Raw genomic sequence first — 23094 nt, forward strand, 5'->3', positions numbered from 1 at the left:
GATACTTTAAGCAGAAGGTCTCTTACCTTCCACACATGACAACAGCATCATCCTTTCCTCTCTAACCATGTCAGACGTAGTGGGACAGAACTTCTGTCAGGCATATTAATTTATTGCTTTTGTGAATTCTAGTGGCAAACCTTTGCTACAAGATGCACACACTTATTTTCCAAGCCCTTATTAAAAGCCAATTTTAGTGCAAATTAAATTAAACAAAATTATTTGAGAAATCCGTAAAATCTTAGTGATGCCATAATCACAGCAATTACAAATAAAAGATGCATAGTCTAATTCATAAGCATCAAAGGAATTGACATGGTTATTAAAGTATTTTGATAGAATCAACACAGGTTCGAACGTGAATTTCATATGTTCTATATATTGTTGTGTCTCTACTGGAAAAATGCTATGAGGCAAATAGTCCCATCTGACCTTGGGTGGCTCAACTTAGAGATATGCTGCTCTGCTATTTTGAATGTCACTGAAGTCCTGATCTCTCTCTCTCTCTCTCTCTCTCTCTCTCACACAGAGGACTGTGAACAGCTATTATACACTCTCGCTGTTGTTTATTTAGAGAAATTCCATTGCCAACACTCATGTTAAAGCCTAAAGATATTATGTTTTTTCCATAGGTGCCATCTATTCAAATGAACACATGAATGTATGAACGAAAAGCATTCTATCAAATCACATGATAAATGTAATTGTTGCATAGTAATGAAAAGAATGCATCAGGTGTCGCAAATGAATAACAAGTTATACAGCCCAAGCAGATAAGTAAATGTACAATACATGGGGCTCCTAACATACATGCAAGGCAAAATCTGACATTTAGATACCAGCACTATATTTAAAAACTCGGGCAGCATAAGTAAGAATCAAACATGATATGTTCTTCTCCATGAATACAGATTTCAGGTCTACAGATTAGGGTCTAAAACTGCCCCAAAGTATACAAGTTTTCCCAAAGCCAGAAGAAGCCAAAGGGGTGGCATGCTCAATTTAAACTAAGGTGAGTACCAAGGACATATTGCCCAGGTGAGGGCAATGAGAATGATCTGTGCTGTTTGTCTCCTTATATTAAGGAGGAAGCCTCTAATCAATGACAAAAGGGCAGCCTACTTGGACGGAATTGTGTTGAGGAGAAGGGCGGACATGTTTTACTGAGCCACATAAGGAATAGGCCAACCAGTGAAGAACACATGCTGAGAAGACCTTTCAAAGAGTTTACAAGTGAAGCTCCCATTTGTACAGGAATTAGAGTTGCCTATTGAACTGCACCCCCTTTCACTTCAAGTATCCCAGCAAGATTAGCTGTTAAAACTCTTTGGCTATAGACATTTCTCTGCACTTGACAAGAGCCACAAAACGTTTTTGTGTTACAACCGTGAGCCTACTCCTACTCTTTTGCTCATGCATCAGCCAGCCAACATCATTATCAAGTTGTCCATCCGAATCACAACCTGAATCCTCTCCTAAGGGGAAGATATGCGATCGTGGCTCAGCAAACTGATCTCAATTGTACCAATTTTACGGTAAGGATTCTCTCCTTATAACTTCAGAGGCCACTGATAGTTGTGAATCCATGCAGACACAAGTGTCAGCTACCAATATGGTCTTGAAACAAGGGGTCTGAACAGCAAGTCATTGGACTATCATCACCATAGAATACGCTGCACCAGGGCAGGGGCTATCAACTGGGTACACAAATCTAAATGCCATTGAAGGGAACTCCTGCAGAGACTGACCTGGCTCGATAGGGACATTGTTGAGGCCCTGAGGTGCGATAGACTTAGACACACTAAGCTTTCTACAATGTGTTTGATTGGAATTTCAAACCTAGCTGCTGAATATGCTGGATTTCTAACTAGAGGAAACACTAGCTCTCAGATCATATTCAGGACCGCAACAGTAAACTTCACCTGCTGGGTTGGAATTAGAAACTACTGCCCAAGGTTAATGAAAAATCCTCAGCTGTGCAAAAGGGAAACTGTAGTTCACAAATGCCTGGTAACTTGCTCTGGAGATCCTGTCTTATCACCCTGTTGTCTAAATACAGATAGATTTGTGAAATATTGTCTGGGGAGTTGGGCAATACATTTGTAAATACTCTTAGGGCAGAAGTGAAGTTAAAGAGATAGACCGACTTGATAGTGATGACCTCTAATCACAATTCTTAGGTATTGTCAAAGCTTGTGGGAAGTACACATCCTGGAGAGCTAAGAGCACCATCCAATCTTGATTCTAAAGTTCCTAAGGGTACAGGAGGCCCTTATAAAAAATTTGCTTTTCCAGAAGTAGGGATCAAAGATCATGAATCGGACGTAAACCTACTCCTTTTTCCAGGAACTATAAAACATCTGGAGTAGCTACCTCTTCTTTCTGAGGGGAACTCAATTCTTTCAACCTTTTCTGCAATATTAGTGTGACCTCTGCATGGTGATCCATGAATGGGAGGAGGTGGAAGAGGGGGTAGTGTTGTTCTGAAAATAGGGGAAGGCACTCCTATTTCAGTAAGAAGCGACCACCCATCCCCCAATAGTAACGGGTTATAGCATTTGGATATCAGGTCCTTGAAGAAGTTGTGGCACTGAAGGAGTGGACCAGAAATAGCCATTAAGTCTCCTTTAAAAGGCACATGCCTGCTCTTGTGAGGTCCAAGGAGACACAAACCTTTAGTGGGATGGCTTAGGATAGAACCTGGCTCTAAAGAGGAAGACCTCTCTTTTTTAGACCTCTTCTTGTAGTATTTACAGCACCTATCTAGAAAGAATGAGCACCTGTTTTTTTGTGGTGCTGTTAAAGATTTCTCAGTATGTAGTGGTGGGTTGAAATCCAAGAGAGAAAAAGTCTTCCCCAGAAGGGGCCCCAGTTGATGCTGTGGATTCCTCCTTCAATGAGGCCATGAACATAAAATCTGCTGTTTCTCTGAAGCAATTTAGGGTGCATGAAGGCACAGATTTTATCCATGCACACTTCATGGTCAAAGCATGCGCACTACAGGCAACATGAATGTAGGTAAGTCACAAATATAAACCTTTGACAATCAAATTTAAACCATGAGAGATTTGTGTGGAAAACACTACAAAAGAATTTGCAGTTGGCCAAGCAACAGTGATATCTGGTGCCGGGGAACACCATAGTGCTGAACATGTTAATATACCCAGCAGTCTAGAGAGAATGTTAATTTAAGTAATATGTGGGAAAGAGTATCTATTATAAACTAGCTACAGAATATAATTAACGATATGCATCATTTGTCTTACAATACATTAAGAATAATGTACAAATAAATGTTTAAAAAAACCTCTATTACTATTAAATATGCAGTGCTGCAAGACTGCCTATTGATAGCTTTGCGTTTCAGATTATCACTGACAAAGATCACGGTTAGAGTTATACCACACTCAAACCCTACTAGAAAAGAGACATCTAAAAGGAATGGGAAAATAAAGGGACATGTCCAATGACTTTTTGAATTATGTGCAAAACCCGCATAACACCCATGTGTTCTTTCTACACAAAAGATGGTTAAATCTTACCTGTAAAATATTTTCTCCACCAGAACAAAATTAACTTACTTGAAATTACATTATTATCCAGGAGACTGGCCGGGGTTACTGCTTCCTGCATAGCTGTACTGTTCACCGTCTTGCTTGCCACAGGACTAACTTTCACTATGAAGATGTAAGGTCCATCGTGCCAGGTGTTCATCACGGCATACATTGTCTATAAAGCAAAGATGACAGAATGTGGCAAGTGAAGCAGAGAACAGATGGCTGGAAATGCTGGCATTCACCTCACACATTTCCAACATCAAGCTGTAGTTCTGGAACTAACCACTGAACCACTTCCACTCACACATCTTGCCCTGTTACAAATTAGCTACAAAGATATTTCAAAAACTATACAGCAGAACTTTTTTTAACTAAAAAAAGAAATTGTGTGTAATTGCATTAAACAATACATATTGTGACATATCATACTTCAAAAGGGAAAATCGCATGGCATGGGCTAACAAGGATTTGTGATCTAAAGCCACTCTGTACTTTACTACTTATGTTATTCATTCCATACAGTATAAAAACTATGACCCTGAATATGAGTGGGTCATTGTTTTCTGACTCCTGCACAAACTCCTGTTTTCTTAGGGGTCGGAATTACAACTTGAGTCTTATTTAACGCAACCAGTAATCACTGGGTATGATAAATATCTCACCCTTCATTACATTTCAGCAGGCCAAACATGTCGGAATGTAGCAGGAGAAAAGTACACTAAATTTTCCGTAGCATGCAGGTTTTGTCTGTTAAGCATAAAAATCCATGTTATTCCCAAAAACGTGAGTGCCCCCATCCCGATACTTAATTGCTAAATACCAGGTTGGTATGGGTTCTTGACTAAAAGAAGACACCCAGTACAGGTCCTAGAATTTGATTAGGATCCTCACTCTTTGGTTGTCACAAAAAATGCAAGTGGTAGGTGTAAGGTGACAAATCGACACAAGTAAGTTTAAAGAGCATGAACATTAGAGCATTTAACTTTTTTCTCCATGAAGAAACTAATTTTCTTGTAGAGAAATCCACTTCCCCACCTACATCTAAAGTCTAAGTTGTGCTCAAGAACCCAGTAGGGAGTTTTATAAAAATGACCCTTTATTGATTACACTGCTGTAAATCGTGTACAACATGACTAGGGGGATTTTCTATGTTTCGCAAGATGACTGTTTTGCAAGAGTTCAGACAACTGGATGTTAGCTTAGTGCACTATGTTTTTTTTGTCTACACGGTTAGGCCGGAGGTTCTGCTGGTCCTTTAAAGATCCTGACAATACAGCCTAATGTTCTTCTAGTCCATAGTTCACCTTACTCCATACTAAAAAGATACTCCTCCAGGGCATGGGAGGGATACTCCCAGCACCTTTGTGCATCCTGGACACAAAATCATGCTCATGTCTGGCTCTATCCGTAACTAGGTATATATCAACATCAGAAGTACAGGACTGGATGGTGAGGATATTATTAAGAAGGTCGAATTTGTAATAAATTTACAATTGTCACATCAGTGAGTCACTTGTATTTACATCATTGTTCCAACAGTCGTCCTCCAGAATGACAAAGGAAAGGATAAAAAAGGAAGTCTGCATAAAGAACAGGGATAAAACAGCCAAACAGATCTTAACCAGTGCACAGTCACTATTGAGAGCTGACTAAGATCTTTGCGGCCAACCCACAATATTTATAAAAAGCATGTTCAGTAGGCTATGTAGCAATCTTGCAATTGACGCCTAAAATCAAAAACTGGGTTTGGCTTGTTAACTGGGTTAAACAGTTACTTTTATATTTATTGTTTTCTTAAGTTTAATAACAAGGACCACAACACACCTATTCACGTGGAAGCAGTCTCCGTTTCTGCCAATCAATGGCCACATAGGCACAGCACATAAAATGTAAACCATAAGTAGATATCAGGAATATCCAGTTGCCCAATTTGTAAAGTAATAATTTCTGTCTATGGTTCAAGGACAGGGCGCCAGTTGGAGTGCAACAGTATTTCTAAAGAGTGGTGGTTATGGGCAGTCGTAGCTACCCGAGAGTGAGACACTAAGCTATAAAACTTTGAGACCTACTGTGCAATGTCCGGTGACATGATGAGCTGTGACAAGGGGAGGAATTCAGCTGGCTCATGTGGGAACTCTAGCAGAGGGTTAAACAGTTAAAGAACTCAATATCAAACAATGGCATTTCACACAGGCATTTCATAGGAATAATTATTCATATCTGCTGTTCCTGTATCCTTGTGTCTTTGTTGGAAATGCCTTAAAGTATGCTGTCCAGTGATGAGGGTTGAACATGTTCTTTAGTTTCTAGTTGCACGGTGTTAATCACCAAGTTCCAGTTTATTATTGCTAATACCCCATGATTGATTTTTATCGAGTTTGCTGTGCCTATGTACTACATTTGTCCATGAATCATCTTTGTATGTACTGAAAGTATTTATCTTGCTACAACCTACATTCCGACACATTTTAACCCTGGTAAGAGGGCACACTGGGCCTAGGGGATGAGCTGGTGAACAGTTCCATGCATGAAGGGCAGGGGCACAATCGAGCCTAGCACCCTGGGTTTCACATGAATGGCCTCACACTGCCATACAGGTGATGTGCATCTAAGTATCTCCTCTCCAAGGTGCACAAATCACATTTGAGGTGGGCAAAGAAAAACACACATTCCCAAATCACACTAAAAGTACTTACCGGTTTCTCTGACTGATCTGGCAACACAGAAATATGTGTTGCATTCTCTGCATTTTTCAAGCCCTTGACAAAATAAAGCAAAGTTATGGTAAGTGTTTCGTCCATGCTAAATAGGCAGAGGTAGGTGGCTACATTAACACACGATTACCTGCTGTTTCTCCGAAGTAAGGGCTGCCGGGTGGACAAACTCCTTGTAGTACTCCTTAAATAAAGAGAGAGACAAAGGCAAATTAGAAAACCTCCTAGACAGCATTAGTTGTCAAATTGAACCAAGATACAAAGTTGCTACCCTATATCCATAATGTGTATACAGAGGCACATAGTGTGCTGTACTAATTATTACTTTTCTGGATATTGTGGGATGGGGGGCATGATTGAGGAGAGGCAAAGCCTCAATTGAGTCATGATACTCTTCCCTTTCCTCAACAATTTTAATAAATAGCATATTCTATTCTTTGCGTCTCCATATATGGGTTATGGTTTATCCCATGGCATTTTTTCATGTGTGTTTATTTTATCAGAAGTTATTTAACCAAATCCAGGCTGCAAGGGGTTAAATCTGTGCCACAAGGATGAGCTAGCCGATCTATAAGGAGAGTTGTTTCCTTGTGTAAAGTAATTGTTAAATGCAATCGTTGAGGTAACAAAAAGTATTTTCTCATGTTGGTTTTGCTGTGCTTTGATATTAAACTTTAATTTGACCTTTGCACTGTATTAATAAATGTGTGAATACATATTTATGTGTACAGTTGCCCCAAATAAAATGCATTATTGTGCCACATCTATTTTCACTGTCATGGAACATAATATATATTTCAATGAAAAAACGTAGGTAAAGAGAAATTATGGTTCCCTCTGCTCAAAACACTACAAAGTATGCTTACAAACCTCTGACATGCCATTACAAACACACTTAAAATGCAGGTATGGTTACAAGGTAAAACCCAAATACCACTATAATTGCCCAGCTATGGTTCGGTACAAGCACAATAACTTAACCCTGCCAACACTACCTGCACAGTACATTGGTGGAGAAAGCAGTTGTCTTAAGTGTTCAGAGTGCAGCCCCAGTAGATAGTACATCGGATAGGGATCTGGCTTGGAGAACTACAGTGCCCTGTAATAGTTGAACAGTATTTTCTCTGCTTTTGGAGGTGGGAGAATCGATAGGTCTCTCCCTGCTAATGGCAGTGTGTAGAGCTTAATGGCCATGCATATTCTGATCTAGCCAGGTATCTGGTCTTGCGAGTAACCACAATGGGAGACAGTCAGAATGTGAACCAATGTAGTGGCTGAATAACACCAGCTTTCTCCAGCTTCTTTAACTCCAGCTCTGATAACTTGTGGTTGCGGAAAGGGACCCACCAAAGGCTGAATCATATGGCATATACCTTTGTTTATTCTTGAGAATATCCTTTATTACTCCATGGAAAGGTCTTATACTTCAGATTGGCTGCATGTCCTCGATGATGTGCCGAGAGCCTGTCTCTGTGACAGAGGGGGGATTGTACTGTACTTCCTCTGTGCAAATGATACATTCGAATATCCCTCAAGTGGGAGCATTTCTGGGCATCATATACCAGCATCTACCCTGGTAAAGACTCTAAAACAACTATTATTTTTGTTTTATCTCATCAAAGAGGCATTTTAATTAACATTTTTGTGCCAACAAATCTCCTTGATTTTTGCAGGTAATTGAAAAGTCATCTTGTTCTGAAGTATCTGGGAGAGTAAAGAGATTGTTTATGGCTGGAATAAATGTTATGGCATTTAGCATTTTTCTCTTATTTGGGAAGCATTGCTTTTATATTTTCTCTTACCGTAATATAAGCTGGAGTGTTTGAAGATTTTAAATAATTGTTTGAAGTATTAAACATGCATAAAGCAATAACACCTACAGGTCAGAAGTCACACTTTTTGAAACTGTACATTAAAATATAGTAAAGAGTTTCTATACTACAGTCTCTACCAACTATGTCCAAAATATCGGACTAAAGACGTAAATGTGAGTATGACTTTGTATTGATATTGTATTAATCAATATTATGTGTTGAATGCCTATATTCCATGTCTTGGGGCTTTGCATGTGCAGGGGCCATCTTTATGAAGGCAAGCAAACATGTTTGCTGCAAAATGCTGACTACTGAGCAACTTCTTTGCAAGAGCAAACAAGCCTTTTTGAAGGCCCAGAAACACTGTACGTGTCAGAGGGCTTTTAAGCACAGAAATGGATCTTGACTTTTACTGAAGATGACAAAGGTTACATACCTTGAGCAGAATAAACCTCAGCAACCTCATCCCTATTGCGAGGTCACTTCTGTTGCTAGCTTACAGACTTGTTAACAGGGGCCAGTGTGAGAACTCCAGGACACGGTAATGCAGGTAAGTAGGTACACTTTATTGGAGCAAGCAGGTACGTCCTACAGCTTCAGTAGCTGCCTTAAACTGCCACCCACACCCCATCATTCTAGAATTTGTACAGAAGCTGTTGGATCCTGTTACCAAGAAACCGGTAACCAAGATACCTTATCTCCCTTCTTTACACAAGTGAAACCCAAACCTAATTTATTTTAAATGCAAAGAACCATCGCACCCAAGTCATCAGTCCTACAGGAGGTGCAACTTCCATGGTATAATTTTGCATACAAATACAACACCTAGAAATGCTAATGAAAAGGTTTTACAAATACTAACAAAAAAAGGTAGAATACTAACAAAACGGGTTTTCAAAAGGTAACTAAATGAGCTGGCTAGAACAATGGAAGGACGTCCAAGTTGAATACAAGGCATAACACAGATTCACATTCTCAAAAGTCATTAGTTGCACCCCATCCTCCTCCTTAAAAAAAAGAATTACATAACAAAACAACTAAATCTCTTGGGTAAGACCACTGGTCTGCCCTTGCGTGTAATTGTCACACCACCAGACTGGCCAGAAGATTGTAACAAGCACTCACTGGCTGCACCTTCCTTCATAGAAGAAACAGGTACAGCAGCATTTTCTGTATTAGTATTTGTCACTTCTTCCCACATCCATTCCATAGATGTAGATGCATCAATACTTTTAGCATTTTCCCAACCCGGAATTCTATTGCACCTTGCCATCCAGCTATGATGCCACACGTTATTGTCACTCAATTTTGCTGACTTAGAATATGCTTCAATTACTTGAATTGGCACGGAAAACCTGCTTGTTTTGAACCCCAACTTTACTCTCACCCAATTCCCTTGGTTTAAATATACATCCTTCGTACCATGTTTCTTATCAAAATAAGATTTATAGACTTCTTGCATTTTCCTTAAATTGGATCTCACCACAGCAGGTGACCATTTCCCACAAACCCTCATTTTGTTCCATGTAACATTGTCCTTAGTGAACAGTTCCCTAACTCTCAGGATCCTAAATGGGCTGTAACCTGTACCAGTGAGTGTTATTCTTTATGCCCAGATAGTGCTATGGAGTTCCTTTACTGAATCCTTACCGGCATTTATGGGAGCACTAATGCTCTGTTACAACTCTGTTAAAGCGTTCTACAACGCCATTACCAGCTGGATGATAAACAGGTGTTTTCTTACCACTTATTCCATTCCTGCTTAGAAATCCTTCAAATGTGTCTGAAACAAATTGAGGACCATTCTCACTGAGGATAGATTTAGGAATACCTTCCGCAAAAACAAATTCAAGGAAATTTACCACGCACTTGCTGTCATAACTGTCAGTTACTTCCACCTCGGGCCATTTAGAATAGCGGTTGACGGCAACTATAACATGTTTGTATTCTCCCTGGTCATCCAAAACGGGGGCCCAACAAATCTATGCACAATTCCTCCCAGGGATGCTCAGCAGTCTGTCTGCATCCTAAGGTCGGTCTTAACATATGTTCTGCTTTGTCTGAATTGGCACACATTGTAGACTGTTTTACGAACCTCTCAATATCAGCATCCATACCTGGCCACCAATATAAGGATTTGACTCTCTTTTTCAATTTGACAATACCCAGATGTCCCTCGTGATTTATCTCTAGCACCCTTACCTTTAACCTATTTGAAACCACCAATCTCTCACACTTGAAAACATAGTTGGCATTATTGATAGAAAACTCATCCTTGATTTCCCATAATGCTTTTAACTACTCCTGTAACTCGCTTTTACTAGGCCATCCTTTAACAATAAATTTGGTCACATTGCACAGCATGGCGTCTTCGCTGTATTCGAGATCCCATTCCTCCTTCAGAATTGCATTGTTTTTCTCTCCGATTATAGCCACTCTAAAATCTTACCAATCCTCCTCAATTACACCACTACACGGTAAAGGAGATCTAATTAAGTAATCAGCTACTTGATTCCATTTCCCTGGTAGAAACTTCACTTCATTCATAAATGCAAGCAATTTTAAAGTCATCTTTGCAATTCTTTGAGCAGCTTTAACTATCCCTTCAAAAGCCAAAACTTTCACCAAGGGTTTGTGGTCCGTGCGCAGGGTGAATTGGGACCCCCAAACATATTGCCTGAATTTCTCCATGGCTCAAACCGTGGCTAACATTTCCTTCTCTATAACAGAAAATGTCTCTTCTGCCGGAGACAGAGATCGAGAAGCAAATCCTACTATGGCCTCCTCACCCGAGTGTGTTAGAACTGTCCCTAATCCCTTCCCACTGGCATCAGTGGTTATAATACAATTTGCTGTAGTGTCACAACCTTGCAAAGAGAGAGCAGTACACAAATCTTGTTTTATCCTTTCAAAATCTTTTTGCAGATTGTCATTCCACAAAAATTCCTGTTTTAATTTCAATAATTGCCTCAGTCCATGCGTTTTCATAGCAAAATTCTGTACCAATATAGAATAGAATTCTGCTAATCCTAAGAAAGATCTAACTTTCTCCTAGGAATTGTGAGCAGACGCATTACTGATTGCATCAATTAAACTTTTCTTGGGAGAGATGATGCCACCTCCAACCTCATGACCCAAATAGGTGACAGCCTTCATAGCAAATTTACATTTCTTCAATTCTGCAGTCAATCCCTTCTCCGCTAATCTTTTTAGGATGGTTTATAATCTCTCATCGTGTTCGGATTTGTCTTGGCCCATCACCAGATTATCATCTTGGAAATAAGTGACCCCCTTCATGCCCCTAAATATCTTGTGCATTAAGTGTTGAAATAAAGCGGCAGCTGATGCAAGACCGAAAGGCATGCGTACAAACCTGTAGCAACCAAAGTTCCTACTGGAGGGATGCAACTGAATCTGGTGATAGGCCGAGGTTAAATCAATAGTGAAGAACCATTTTACTCCTTAAGATTGTGCAAGCAGCTCATCAATCCTGGGCAAGGGGAATTTATCCACCAGAATACGTTTGTTTTAATCTCTGAGATCAATCAATAGATGCAAACGACCGTTCGATTTGCGTGCGACGACGAAGGAAGCTAACCATTCTGCACATTCAACTGGTTCTATTATGCCTTTGCTCTCCAATGCATACAACTCTGCCACCACTCACACATGCTAATAGGAATGTATCTAGCTTTATGACTGCATCTTCTTTCAGAACTATTTTTGCACATATCTGCACATCTTCCCCACCTTACCTAAAAAGCCACTAGGAAATTGCTGCCAGACTTCCTTCACAATACTTTCATCATGTTCACTGAGTAACATTAATTGGCTCCCTCTGTTGGGATCAAGGATAATCCCTAATGCCCCCCTGATCAACCCTTCCCGAAACTGATGGCCCTTTTTGTGCCGCTTATACTTTCCCTCTGGCATGCTCGTCTTTGAATCAAAATTCCTCCTCCACAAACCCAACCATGGGAATCTCCTCACCTGTGAACGTCACTCGATGAATATCTGTAGGTTTCAAACTTTCACCTAGCACTTTCTCAAATGTATCCTCCCACACAGATCGCTATAATTATAGTGGAAGGAGACCCCGAATCAGAAACAATTTGCATCTGAACTCCCCCAATAGTTATATCACACATTGGTTTCTTCTTTGATTTGGGACATGCATCCTGAACCACTTTGTCACTGCTCCACATATCATCGATACATAAAACCCCTTACTCGCTCAATGATTCACTACCCTCCTCTTCCTCATCCGCCTTGTCATCCACACACTTCACATATTTCTTGTTCCCTTTGTTCAACTTCTTTCTACAAACATTCGCGAAGTGGCCTATAATCCCACAAAAAACACATTTGGACTTCATAGGTGGACAACACTTATCTCTGGCCATATGACCCTTACTACCACATCGAAATCAAGAGGGGCATTTGTCTTCCCCATCAGATGTTTTGACTTCTACCTTTCCAATCTTTAGCCTTTTAAGTGCGTTTATCACTCTTCCTCCCTTCTGCCTTGGAACTGGACACATTACCAATCGTTTTCCCTTCACTATTGTTCTTTAGAAATGCTTTAGTACATCTCTTAGACATTTCTGCCTTTTTCACTATCGTCACAATTTAATTCAGAGGAGACTCTCCACACACCTACAGTTTTTCTTGTATCCCTGCATTGTTAGAATGCATCACAATTTGATCTTGTATAAGATTGTCAGGCAAAGCACCAAATTTGCAAGATACAGACAGTCTCCTTAATGCCACCACATAATCTTCCATAATTCTGTTTTCATTTGCTTCCTCTGGAAAAAAGAGTATCTGTCAATGGCTACGGAAACAGTAGGATGGTAATGAATATCTAAATCCTCTAATGCTTCCACATAAACATTTGCATTCTCTGTTTGCCTTGACTTTTTCCCCATATTCTTATATACTGATAACACTTCTGGCCCTAAACTTTCTTTTCCATTGAAGGTGTAAACTCCTCTTTATTTTCCTCCTCCATAGCAGATGCATAATTCAGGAAATAATTCTCCCAGTCAGGCCATTTCAATAAAGGCTCACCAGGACGAAGAAGAAATGGTACCAGAGGTGTAAGTCTGCAGCTTTGAGAAGCCATTTTAAGTAGATAAATAGGTTTGCTTAAAAAGTTGGCTAAGAGGCAACATCTAACCTTTGAATGAAGAGAAAAAAACCCACAAAAAATCACCTGACTGTGCTATAACTAATAAGGTGTGAGTAAATCTGTTTCAACCAGTACCTTATACTATTGTCAACTGTGCAGGTAGTGTTGTTCTCCACCCCAAAAAAAATGTATATAAAGTAGTGCAATACTACTATCTTGGTAATAACATTACAACATACATGTAACTGCCACCAAATAATAACCTGCAGTAATATTGAGTGGGATTGCCTCAACACAGCAATTGCTACGTATGTGCCAGCACTGCACTCAAAACTAAGTATGGCCAGACAGTATGGTGTGCCCCTCACCGAAATGCACGCACCATCAATGAAATTTCGACTATAAGGTTACCGCTCTCAGGTGTGCGCTTCACCGAAATGTGCGTTGCAGACTCCTTTTCCGATGTGGTCAGAACAAACTGGAAGAGAGCGTATATGACGGCTTGAGGAGACTAAGATGGCGTTGATGTTACGTAATGTGAGTAAAGACGCTTCCCAGTAGGACGTTTAGAGCGTTGTCAGAGCAACCAGCACGATGATGCTCCAGTCACGAGCCGGCCACACTTGCGCATACGATGACTGGTTGTTTAGCAACCAGTCAAGCACGCAGAGCTTGCACACAAACCTCTCGCACCGACTCTCGCGTAGACTGCTTGGCTGACTCCAAAATTTCCTCCGCTTGTACAGCAATGCGTCCTCACACCCAAGGCCCCTCGATTCAGAGCTCATGAATCCAGTTCACACCAGCTCCCTTTTTCTGCTTGCTCTCCACATTGGACCGGAACCAACGTCACCGGATGCAGCACGCTGGTATCATGCGTGGCCACCAAAACTACTTTCAGTTCCACATGTCGCCACTTGTATGAACTCCAGGACACGGTAATGCAAGCAGGTACCTTGGCAACACATTATCTTCTTCTGCCATGAGTCACATTGGAAGCAGGCCAGTGTTTTTACAATGTCAAAATCAGACACTTTTTGTGGACAATGGCAACCGTATGTTATTTGATTTATAGAGTGCCTTTGTGTGTAATTTTGTCTTTGTGCAAGAACAACAAACCTGTCTCTGTGTCTGGCACAAGTGGCTGCCAACATACTACAACAAACTAATGGTGGAAAATACATGAGTTGAGCTCAACCTCTGAAGACATTCCATAATTTTGTGTGCCATTGCCATTACAGGCTCTGATCAACCAACCATTTCCATCTATCACTAGTGTGCTAAGGCCCCACGTGCAAGAGGGGGCTAAATTCCAGTCCCATTTGCACAGGGATTGACATTCCAAGCTGTGTAATAATTAATACACCCTCCGTCTTCCTTCACAGATTTTGGCAAGTCAAACCTACTGAAATGTAAAGAGGGGGCGTTAAGGGAGGTTAGTGGGGGGAAGCTGTATATGGTCCTTTAAATCATGATTCTGCATGTTATACATCGCTTACAAGCAAAAAACATGTACTAGGAGTTAACCTTGGCCGTGGTAATGGCATTTACTAGATGCAGTATATACCCCATCCGGACAACCTAAAATTAGTGCTGCAGCGAATTACCCAAGTGAGCGGAACATACCCAGATGTGGGTCAGTGTGCCATAGGATACACCAAAGGACCAATGATGTCCAGCAAGGCCAAAACCTGTTAAGAGTTACTTGAATTCCGGTTCAGTGAGCACATGGTTTAGCACTTTGAACTAGAACACCTCTTCTACAGAAGGGCCAAGATTAATCAATCTTGACCCTTAGAAGAGGCAGTCCAGTTCAATAAGCATCTGTAGTCCTGTAAGAATGGTTTGAGCACTTCATAGCCGTTATTTGTATTCTGCCACTGTGAATGCTAAACCACTTAGCAACCACTGCAAATACCTGTGGTTTCAAGAGATCCGTACAATCAGGGAAGAAGAGCGAAGCCATGGCGTATGACCCAGACCTGCCTGGTTGTTTTTCAGACGTGGACTCGAAATAGTGAAGACATTTTTCTTCCTGTTAGAAAAATAGAGTGAGATTTTTTTAACACTCTGGTATAGTAAATACCCAACTATGACTATCATGTACTAGGTAACCTGCTTAGTGACAGGACACTCTTGAGTATTTGAGCGCGCTATAAAACCCTTTATAACATAACATAACAGTAATAGATAGCATACAAGACAGATACACCACAGATTGCTTAACCAAAACATATCATCAGTGAAGACAATACATTGCTAAAATTGGTTTTATAATTTTCTTCAGTTTCAATTTCAAACATGTTGGTCTGAAAGCTTGCTATGTGCACAATGTTTGAAACTAGGACTCATGGCACAAATAAAAAGTCTTTAATTAGAAAACAAGGCCCCATTTCATAGCCGGAGCACACTCATGCTCAAAGACTGGTGGCTCTGCTGAGAGCTTAATAAAAGGCAGAATACATGTTCTAGTATGTCTCATATAAGTTAAGGCACATCTGTTTTGAAGTGAATCCGGTTTGAAATATTTACTAAAATTTTCTTCACAAACAAATGTAACTTACGACTGTCGTGTGGGGTTTAAGTTTGTTCTCCCAGCTCTATCTTTGCACATGTGAAGCACTAACTAAACACACCAGATTTAGGAAATGTCACATGTTACTAAACTAAGTTTAGAAATATTTTATTTCTCCACCACCACTTATGGATACTACTGTGAACTGTGCTCCTTCCCAAACTTTCTACATCAGTTACACCTGTATCTTTGAGTAGTAACTTAAGTGTGCAGATAAGTGTGAGAATTGAACGTAGAAATATATTTGAGTGAGAGTGCACTGCTCCGGAATGGAATTTCCCTAATCACGCCTCTGCCCCATCCCTGGAGACACCCTCAAATTAAAAGGAAGGGTACATGAGGTAGGCACATATAAGTTATGTCTCCAGCTTACAAAGGTTCGAGAATGTTTATATACACAGCATAACTTCCACCACTATAAGTTACACTTTTAAATCAAGGTACAAGGCCATCATAAGTCTGTAAATAAGACCTAACATCCTTAGCAGATGATGTAAGTGTACCTACTAGGCTAATAATAGCTACTATTTTCAGAGTTAACACTACTCTGTTTTGAACTGCATTGTCAATATGGACTACTTTGGCAAAGTGAAGATGACGGAAATGTGACAGCTAGGATCAGCACCTACACCAAAGAGCTTTCAGACTGATTTTAAAACTTTCCCAGTGTGGGGGTGGAACAAAAAATGAAGAGAGAGGTCCTGTGAGGAAGGTGTGACCAGGAATCAGGAGGAATACAAATGTGTTTTTTTGCCGCTCCTTTCTGGGATTCTAATCCAGGGAACAAAGCAGTCAATTATTAGAGTATAGGAGGATAGCAACTGATGGTTAAGGTTCTTGAAGCCTCACAGCATTTGAGAGCATCAAGTGGGCCCGAAGTTGACGGACTATATAGGGCTTTTGGCTGTATTGATGATTTCCAATGCACTGGTCTTGAACGGATGCGGAACAGAGAAATGCCTGCTCATAATCGAATGACTGTAAAGGTTGCAGACAGTTGCTATTGTTGGGAGGTTAGGTAATATTTGGTGTACGGAAAAGAGATGTTTCTGGGCAATGGAGACTAGCGGGGATCCAGTATGAAATGCTGAAGTGTGACCAGTAACCTCAATACCTACTGACATGTTTGGTTTCTCCGCAGCGTTTTCCTGTAATTGCTCTGACAAAAAAGATGATGGAATTGGTAAGGGAGGAATGGTAAAGGCAGTGACTCATGGAAAACCAACTAGCAGAGGTAGCAGGCGGTGAATTTGATGGGGGTCTCAAAGTCAACTGCATCTGTCGTAAGAGAAAACCCAACCGGGTCCTCTCCACTACAGACTGGAAATGGAAGAGGAGTGTAACAAATGCCACAACTGGGCCTCTGTTTGTAAGCTGGTACCAAACAGCAGTAACAGGATAAGTTCTCACAGTAAAATGGTTAAAAGTGTAGAGATAGGAAAACGAGTTGTATCCTGAAGCTGTGCCCTGGGATAGCAAGGCATTACATATACTGAGTTATGTACAAAGACAAGTGCAGGTGGAAGCCCACGAGAACGAAACAAGCAATGGCAAAGCAGAGAGATCTGGCTCGTTTAGGATCCAGGTGTTCTTTGTGATTATGGATATAGGTTGTTGTGATAAGTTTGGAAGCAGAAAGAAATAACACATATGGGAACTCTTACATGCAGACCACAAATATACACACAGACAACACAAATGCATTCAGACATACGTATACGTGCACACAAGGAATTTGTGCAAGGTGCATAGTTGGACTGATGTGTAGGTGTGTACAAAGACGAATAGAGGATTAGAGATAATTGGACGTGTGCAATGATAGAGGGAAGGTGATTTTGTACAGCTGTATGGACACAAGTCTAGGTGGGTTGCACATTATAGTTTAATGGATGAGGGTGGATAATGGACGTATGAGAATGAGTCGATAAAAGCATAGGTGTGGGTAGATTTGTGTGGCGGGTATGATGTATGTCTGCGGACAGAAGGGTAAACACAGGAATGCATGGGTGGATATATTTGAATAGAGAGTGGGTGGGCAGAAGTCTGAGGGTGGATAAACGAGTGCATAAGTGATAGTGCAAGGTTCAATGTCATTGCAAGGAATAAGAAATGAATATCCAATTACAAGGATTTGCTAGTAAATAATATACACCTAATGAACAAACAATCCACATGTATTCTAAGACTGAACTTGTCAAACACAAGTTAATCATGCAGCTTCCTGAGCCCATCCTGGTGGCATTTCAAATAGAATTTTATATGGACTGCTTGAACTGTACACTGGGTCCTTTGCAAGTGCACTGCTCTTACTATCCTTACTCACTCTTACTATCCACAGATGGTTGTGACATAAAATTGCATGGTGAGTTGTACGTTTGCAGAGGATGACATTGCAGATTTATTTTCTTCAGCTATGTAGCGAAATTTTGAAAAATAAAATGCATCAGCCCAAGACTTTTGAGGGTAAGTTGAACCAACCAACTCCAGAATGTTGCACTCCACTTTGGCATGGCAAGGCCCGATGACTACCAAATCTGCCTCAATCTGCCAATAGAAGGGTTGTCTAACAAAAGATGGTGAACGACCATTAAGAACCTATGGAGATCACCTACAGAACAGAAGAAACAAGCAATTGGGAGCCAAACAAAAGACAAACACATTCAAAGCAGAGCTAAATATTGCTCACTTTTAGGAAAGCGGATTAGAAATAATCCCCTTTAAATCCACAATGCGCCGAGCCCACCGAGTGAGCGCAGCACAGACAGACAAAACATCAAGCCCTAGCACTGTAGCACTACATTTTATCCAGTATGATTGCCTTAAGGAATAATCTAGCCTCAGTCACAAAAGTGAAAGTGTAGGGCATAAAAGAGTAAGTGCAAGGAACCAGGTGTGCATATGGAAATTTATAACATTCAAAGATTTCCCACTTTCAAGGGATTCACAAAACTTTCCACTTCGAGCACTTCATAAAACTCATCTGGTTCCTTCCCTGAAATAAGAAGCACACTCTGCTCTCACTGCACATACGTTTGGCTAATGACTCCTATTAATGTACCTGAAGGAAGGGCTTGAGACTACAGAGACGATCTTTCACATGGGGATCAAGGTGGAGTCATCTGTCAAGGTGACTGGTGAAAGACCAATGATTTAAGCTAGTTTGTCCAGTTTGTGATAATACTTTCCAAGACTGGGAGAAACTATTACTTCTGCAGGTTCAGCTTAAGTGTCATATCTGTCGTTCAGTTTTGAATTTTCTTGAAGGAGAAAATTAAGGCCTTGAGGCTGTTTGAGTACACAATTTCGAGAAGTAACTGGGTGTCATTAGAATACTGGAGAAAAGAGATTGCCTGATTTATTAAAACTTCACCTAGCTGTTCCACATAACAATTAAAAGCAAAGGGATGAGGTGAAGGGCTGAAGGACTCCATATGAAATCTTAAAAGGCATGTAAAAGGAATTGCTAATTTTGATGCATTGTGTAGGACCTGGTCTAACTAAACCTGATTTTGTGGTCTATGTGGTAAAAGACGGATTAAAAAGTAGAGATGGACCTGGAGGTAGGAGCTTCCACTGCTGAACAGATGAGGAGTGCCAGGCCCAATTGTAAGGACGGAGATTCAAAGCTGTTCCCAGATCTGAGCCAATATTGGAAACCTTTGAGTTAATTGTTATTAGTTGGCTGGTGACAAAGCTTTCCAGAATCTTAAAGAAGAAGGGGCAGGGAGGAAGGGGATTCGATGGTCCTCTAGTTCTCCAACACTTCAAGGTCAGTATTAGGCTTTTTGAGAAGAGGACCAACATAACACATCTTATGCAGGTCTCAGGGAGACAGCCCTGGAACACTAATGTTTTGTAACCAGAGGACACTTGAGTCTTCCCTGTCTGGAAAAGATGGGATGGATTCTAATGAATTCCTGCTCTTAAAACCACCAGATTCAAGAAACAAAAAGTACTGTCTGTAATAGCGAGAACATATTTTTAGAATCTGGAACTCAAACCCGCCTGAAATAGGCACCGATCACTCATTCAAAACCTTCAAGGAGAACTTAAAACATCTGATTGAGAAATACCAACTAAATGGATCCGCTCTCCCTCATTATTTGCTTGTGTTTGGTCTTTGGTTTATTTTAATCTTTGATTTCTGTTGCTATCGTATGGATGCTTACCGACCAAATAATCCACTTGTATGACAATCGTGCTAACATAGTTCCCAATATTCATTATAAAAGGCTCTAAAATCTTTTGTTGCGCTACTTAAAACAAATTATAAAGAATCAAAAGATTCAAGTTTTAGAGTTCAAATGACTTCCTTTTGATGAATTTGAGATAATAGCAATGCAATTGAGATATGGGATTTTTTTGGTATAACTGCAACTTTCTGCATCTGAAAGGAACACAAGTGTGAAATATTTTCCCTGATTGACATGCATCAGGGTGACCCCTGAAGTAAGGAGGATCTGATGGGGAAGACTTATTGTCCAGCCTTGGAGTGACCAACCTGGCTTTAAACAGCTCCGTGATTCTGTCAGGAGTAGTCTTCAACATACCCTTCAGCATTGGTAAAAACTGTAGGGAGCGCAACATGGAGGAGAAGGTCTCTTCAAGGAAGTCCTCATCCTCTTTGACCGTATGTAAGTCCACCTTGTGAAAGGTGGCGGCCCGATTAAGGGCATCATGGTATGAGGTGGTGCAATATGGTGGGGATGGAGGGGGTTTGTGTGGGTTGTGGTTGTTTAACATGGTAAAGTTCTGGGTCAGTGTAACCAGGTGGATCTATATTGTAGTCATCCCAGGGGTCATTGTGAGGCTGAGGGTCGAAAATGGCCTCAAACGGGTCCATGGGATAGGAAGAACTACCCCCCTCAAGTGATGAGTTTGGGGAACCCCCAGATGAGTGTGGTGAGGGGTGACCCTGTGGGGAAGGAGACTATGTGATGAAGGGTGGGGAAGGAGGGCGGGTCTGGCTGGAAGGGGGGTTAGTGGCCTGATCATGGATCTTCTTCTACTTGGCTCGTGGTTTGGGCTCCAAGCTGAGATCTTCCTCAAAAGTCAGCCTCCTCTTGTTAGGAACAGTGTCCGTAGTCTTTTGGAAGGAGAATGCATAAGCATCCTGCCAGACCGCAGATGGATTAGGATCTGTTTTTGCTTACCTTGAGCTCCTGCTACAAATTTGGCTGCTCCTAGTCGTCAGAGGTCTCAAAGGATGGAGCTTTCAGCATCTTACATGCCAAGCATGGTTTTTGCCCCACCGGAATCAAAGGTGGTTTCAGAGTAGTCTTTGGATGTCGTTTTTAGGTCAGCCTAGGGGTAGCGCGCATGCACTGCTCTGCGAGGCATGCTGTAATTACTCTGTGGGCTTTTGGCTCGACAATCGCCTTCCATTCGTTATTTTGTGTGGTGTGGTAAAATGCTGGCTTCTTATTGGTCGAATTTGTCCCTCGTTTGTGTACTTAGTTCCCTCCCATGGTGACCGGGCCTCTTAAATGTACTCTATCTCGGCTCATGTTCGGTTGGGAGGTGCAGAGGTTGTGGGGGAAATCGACCTTTTTATAATTTAAATGAACAGCGCTTATAGTCAGTGGTAGATAATTAAGTGATCCTGAAGGGTATAGGGAAAACAACAAACAACGCTGGGGTGCAATCACTGAACAGTAATAGCCCGTAGCCTCGCTGGGTGGTATGGCCATTTCCTTTTGAGGACTCCACTACTCTGGGCCGGCATTCACGCCCCTTTCCCAGGGAAGGAGTGATGGGGTAGTAGCTGCTGTGTGGCGCAGCCCCCGATGGAGACAGCCCTTTCCTTGAACTGTGGTCTCTGTGTGTGCTCTAAATTGCTTCAGAACCATCAGTTCTTTGTGCTACATACACACACACGTGGTGTGCTTGCTCTATGTTCAGTGTGTGTTAGGCGCTTCACTTGTGGCACCAACGTGTGAAGTGCTTCCCCTAAAGGCCGGGTCGGTGTCAGATCCGAAGCCTTATGCTGGTGCCGAACATGGCCCTCGGGCAGTGGTGGACTGGAAGCCTGGTGCATGGCCTCTGGATACAATGTATGACCCCCTCAAGGGCCATGCTCTGCCTGAGTGGGGTTTTGAAGTGGAGGAGTAGTGGTTATATGCACAGTTGACGTCTTCTTCAAATGGACCATGACAACCTCCGACTCGGATTGCGAGCTGGTCTGGGGGCTTAAGTGGATAGCTTGCTCAATGGAAGGTCCAGGTAGTTCTTCTTCCTCGATGTTACGTTTGCAGAAGAGTTTGGGGGTATCATCCCCCTGTCACTGCGCTATGGTATGCCGAGTGCGTCGGCTCATTACAATTTTTTTGTAGTAGAAGGCGAGACAGGTCGCATAGGAGGCCTTCTCATGCTCTGGAGATAGACATTAGTTGCAAACCTGATGGAGGTCTGTCCAGGGGTACTTTGCTTGACACTCTGGGCAGTAGAGGAAATGGTGTGCTTTCCATTATGATGATCGTATTCTCAATAACCGGAGAAGGAAGGCCCCAAGGGTGCGGGCCACAAAGGGGAGTAGATTGAATCCAGTTGTCAAGTTTGACAAAATGAAAGATTTTGCAGAAGACAGTTTCTTTTTTCCAACGGGTATGGAAAAGTTCAAAGGCGACCGAAGACGATCACAGAGAGGCATCAACCCGGAGCTCTATACAAACACATCAGAATCAGACGGCAGAGAAATAACTATTTAACTATGGAACCAATGCCCATGCGCATTACCAGTAATAGGTGGAGTCATTGTACATAGTGAATGGAAGACTTCTTCGAAGAATAACAAGCTTCACGTGTCTGAGCCCAACACTAGATGGCAGGAGTATGCATAGCGTATTTATTTGCAGCTACACATGCCACAAACATTTATTTCTAAAATACACTGGACCAGCATCTTAAAAAGCTCTGTGCACATGTTTAAAAGCAATCCTCTTCACCACTAGAAGCAAATGTAAGGAGACCAATGCAGCAGATGAAGAAGAATGCCAAAGAATTTTAAGAGCAAGGTTGGCTGCTGCATTTTGGATGTGTTGAAGTTCCTTCAACAAACCTGCTGATACAACCAGAAAAAGAGAATTGCAGTAGTTCAGACAACTCAAAATGGTTGTTTGGATCTCTACAATATGAACTGAAAAAAGTGATAGAATTTTCTTCAGCACCCGTAACAAGAAGCATGTGGACGACAGATCATTAACTTGTCTTTCCAAGGACAGATCAGACTCCAAACAAAAGCTCAAATTTTTCCAATGATTACACCGCATCAGGAGAAACAGATTTGGATTGGCACAAGATATTG

General features: G+C 41.4%; 1 protein-coding gene across 2 annotated transcripts in view; it reads right to left on the reverse strand.

Moving 5' to 3' along the window:
- The window catches only part of TMEM87A (transmembrane protein 87A), a 161008-nt gene that overhangs the window by 113008 nt on the left and 24906 nt on the right, over positions 1–23094 (reverse strand). For both annotated transcript variants that reach the window (XM_085627094.1, XM_085627095.1), the window contains exons 4-7: positions 15135–15251; positions 6402–6455; positions 6254–6316; positions 3582–3729 (exon numbers count right to left, since the gene is read on the reverse strand). In XM_085627094.1, coding sequence (XP_085483220.1) covers positions 3582–3729; positions 6254–6316; positions 6402–6455; positions 15135–15251 — 382 coding nt within the window. The remainder of the gene's footprint in view (positions 1–3581; positions 3730–6253; positions 6317–6401; positions 6456–15134; positions 15252–23094) is intronic.

The sequence above is a fragment of the Triturus cristatus genome, chromosome 9, assembly GCF_964204655.1.
Source record: "Triturus cristatus chromosome 9, aTriCri1.1, whole genome shotgun sequence".
Lineage (NCBI taxonomy): Eukaryota > Metazoa > Chordata > Amphibia > Caudata > Salamandridae > Triturus > Triturus cristatus.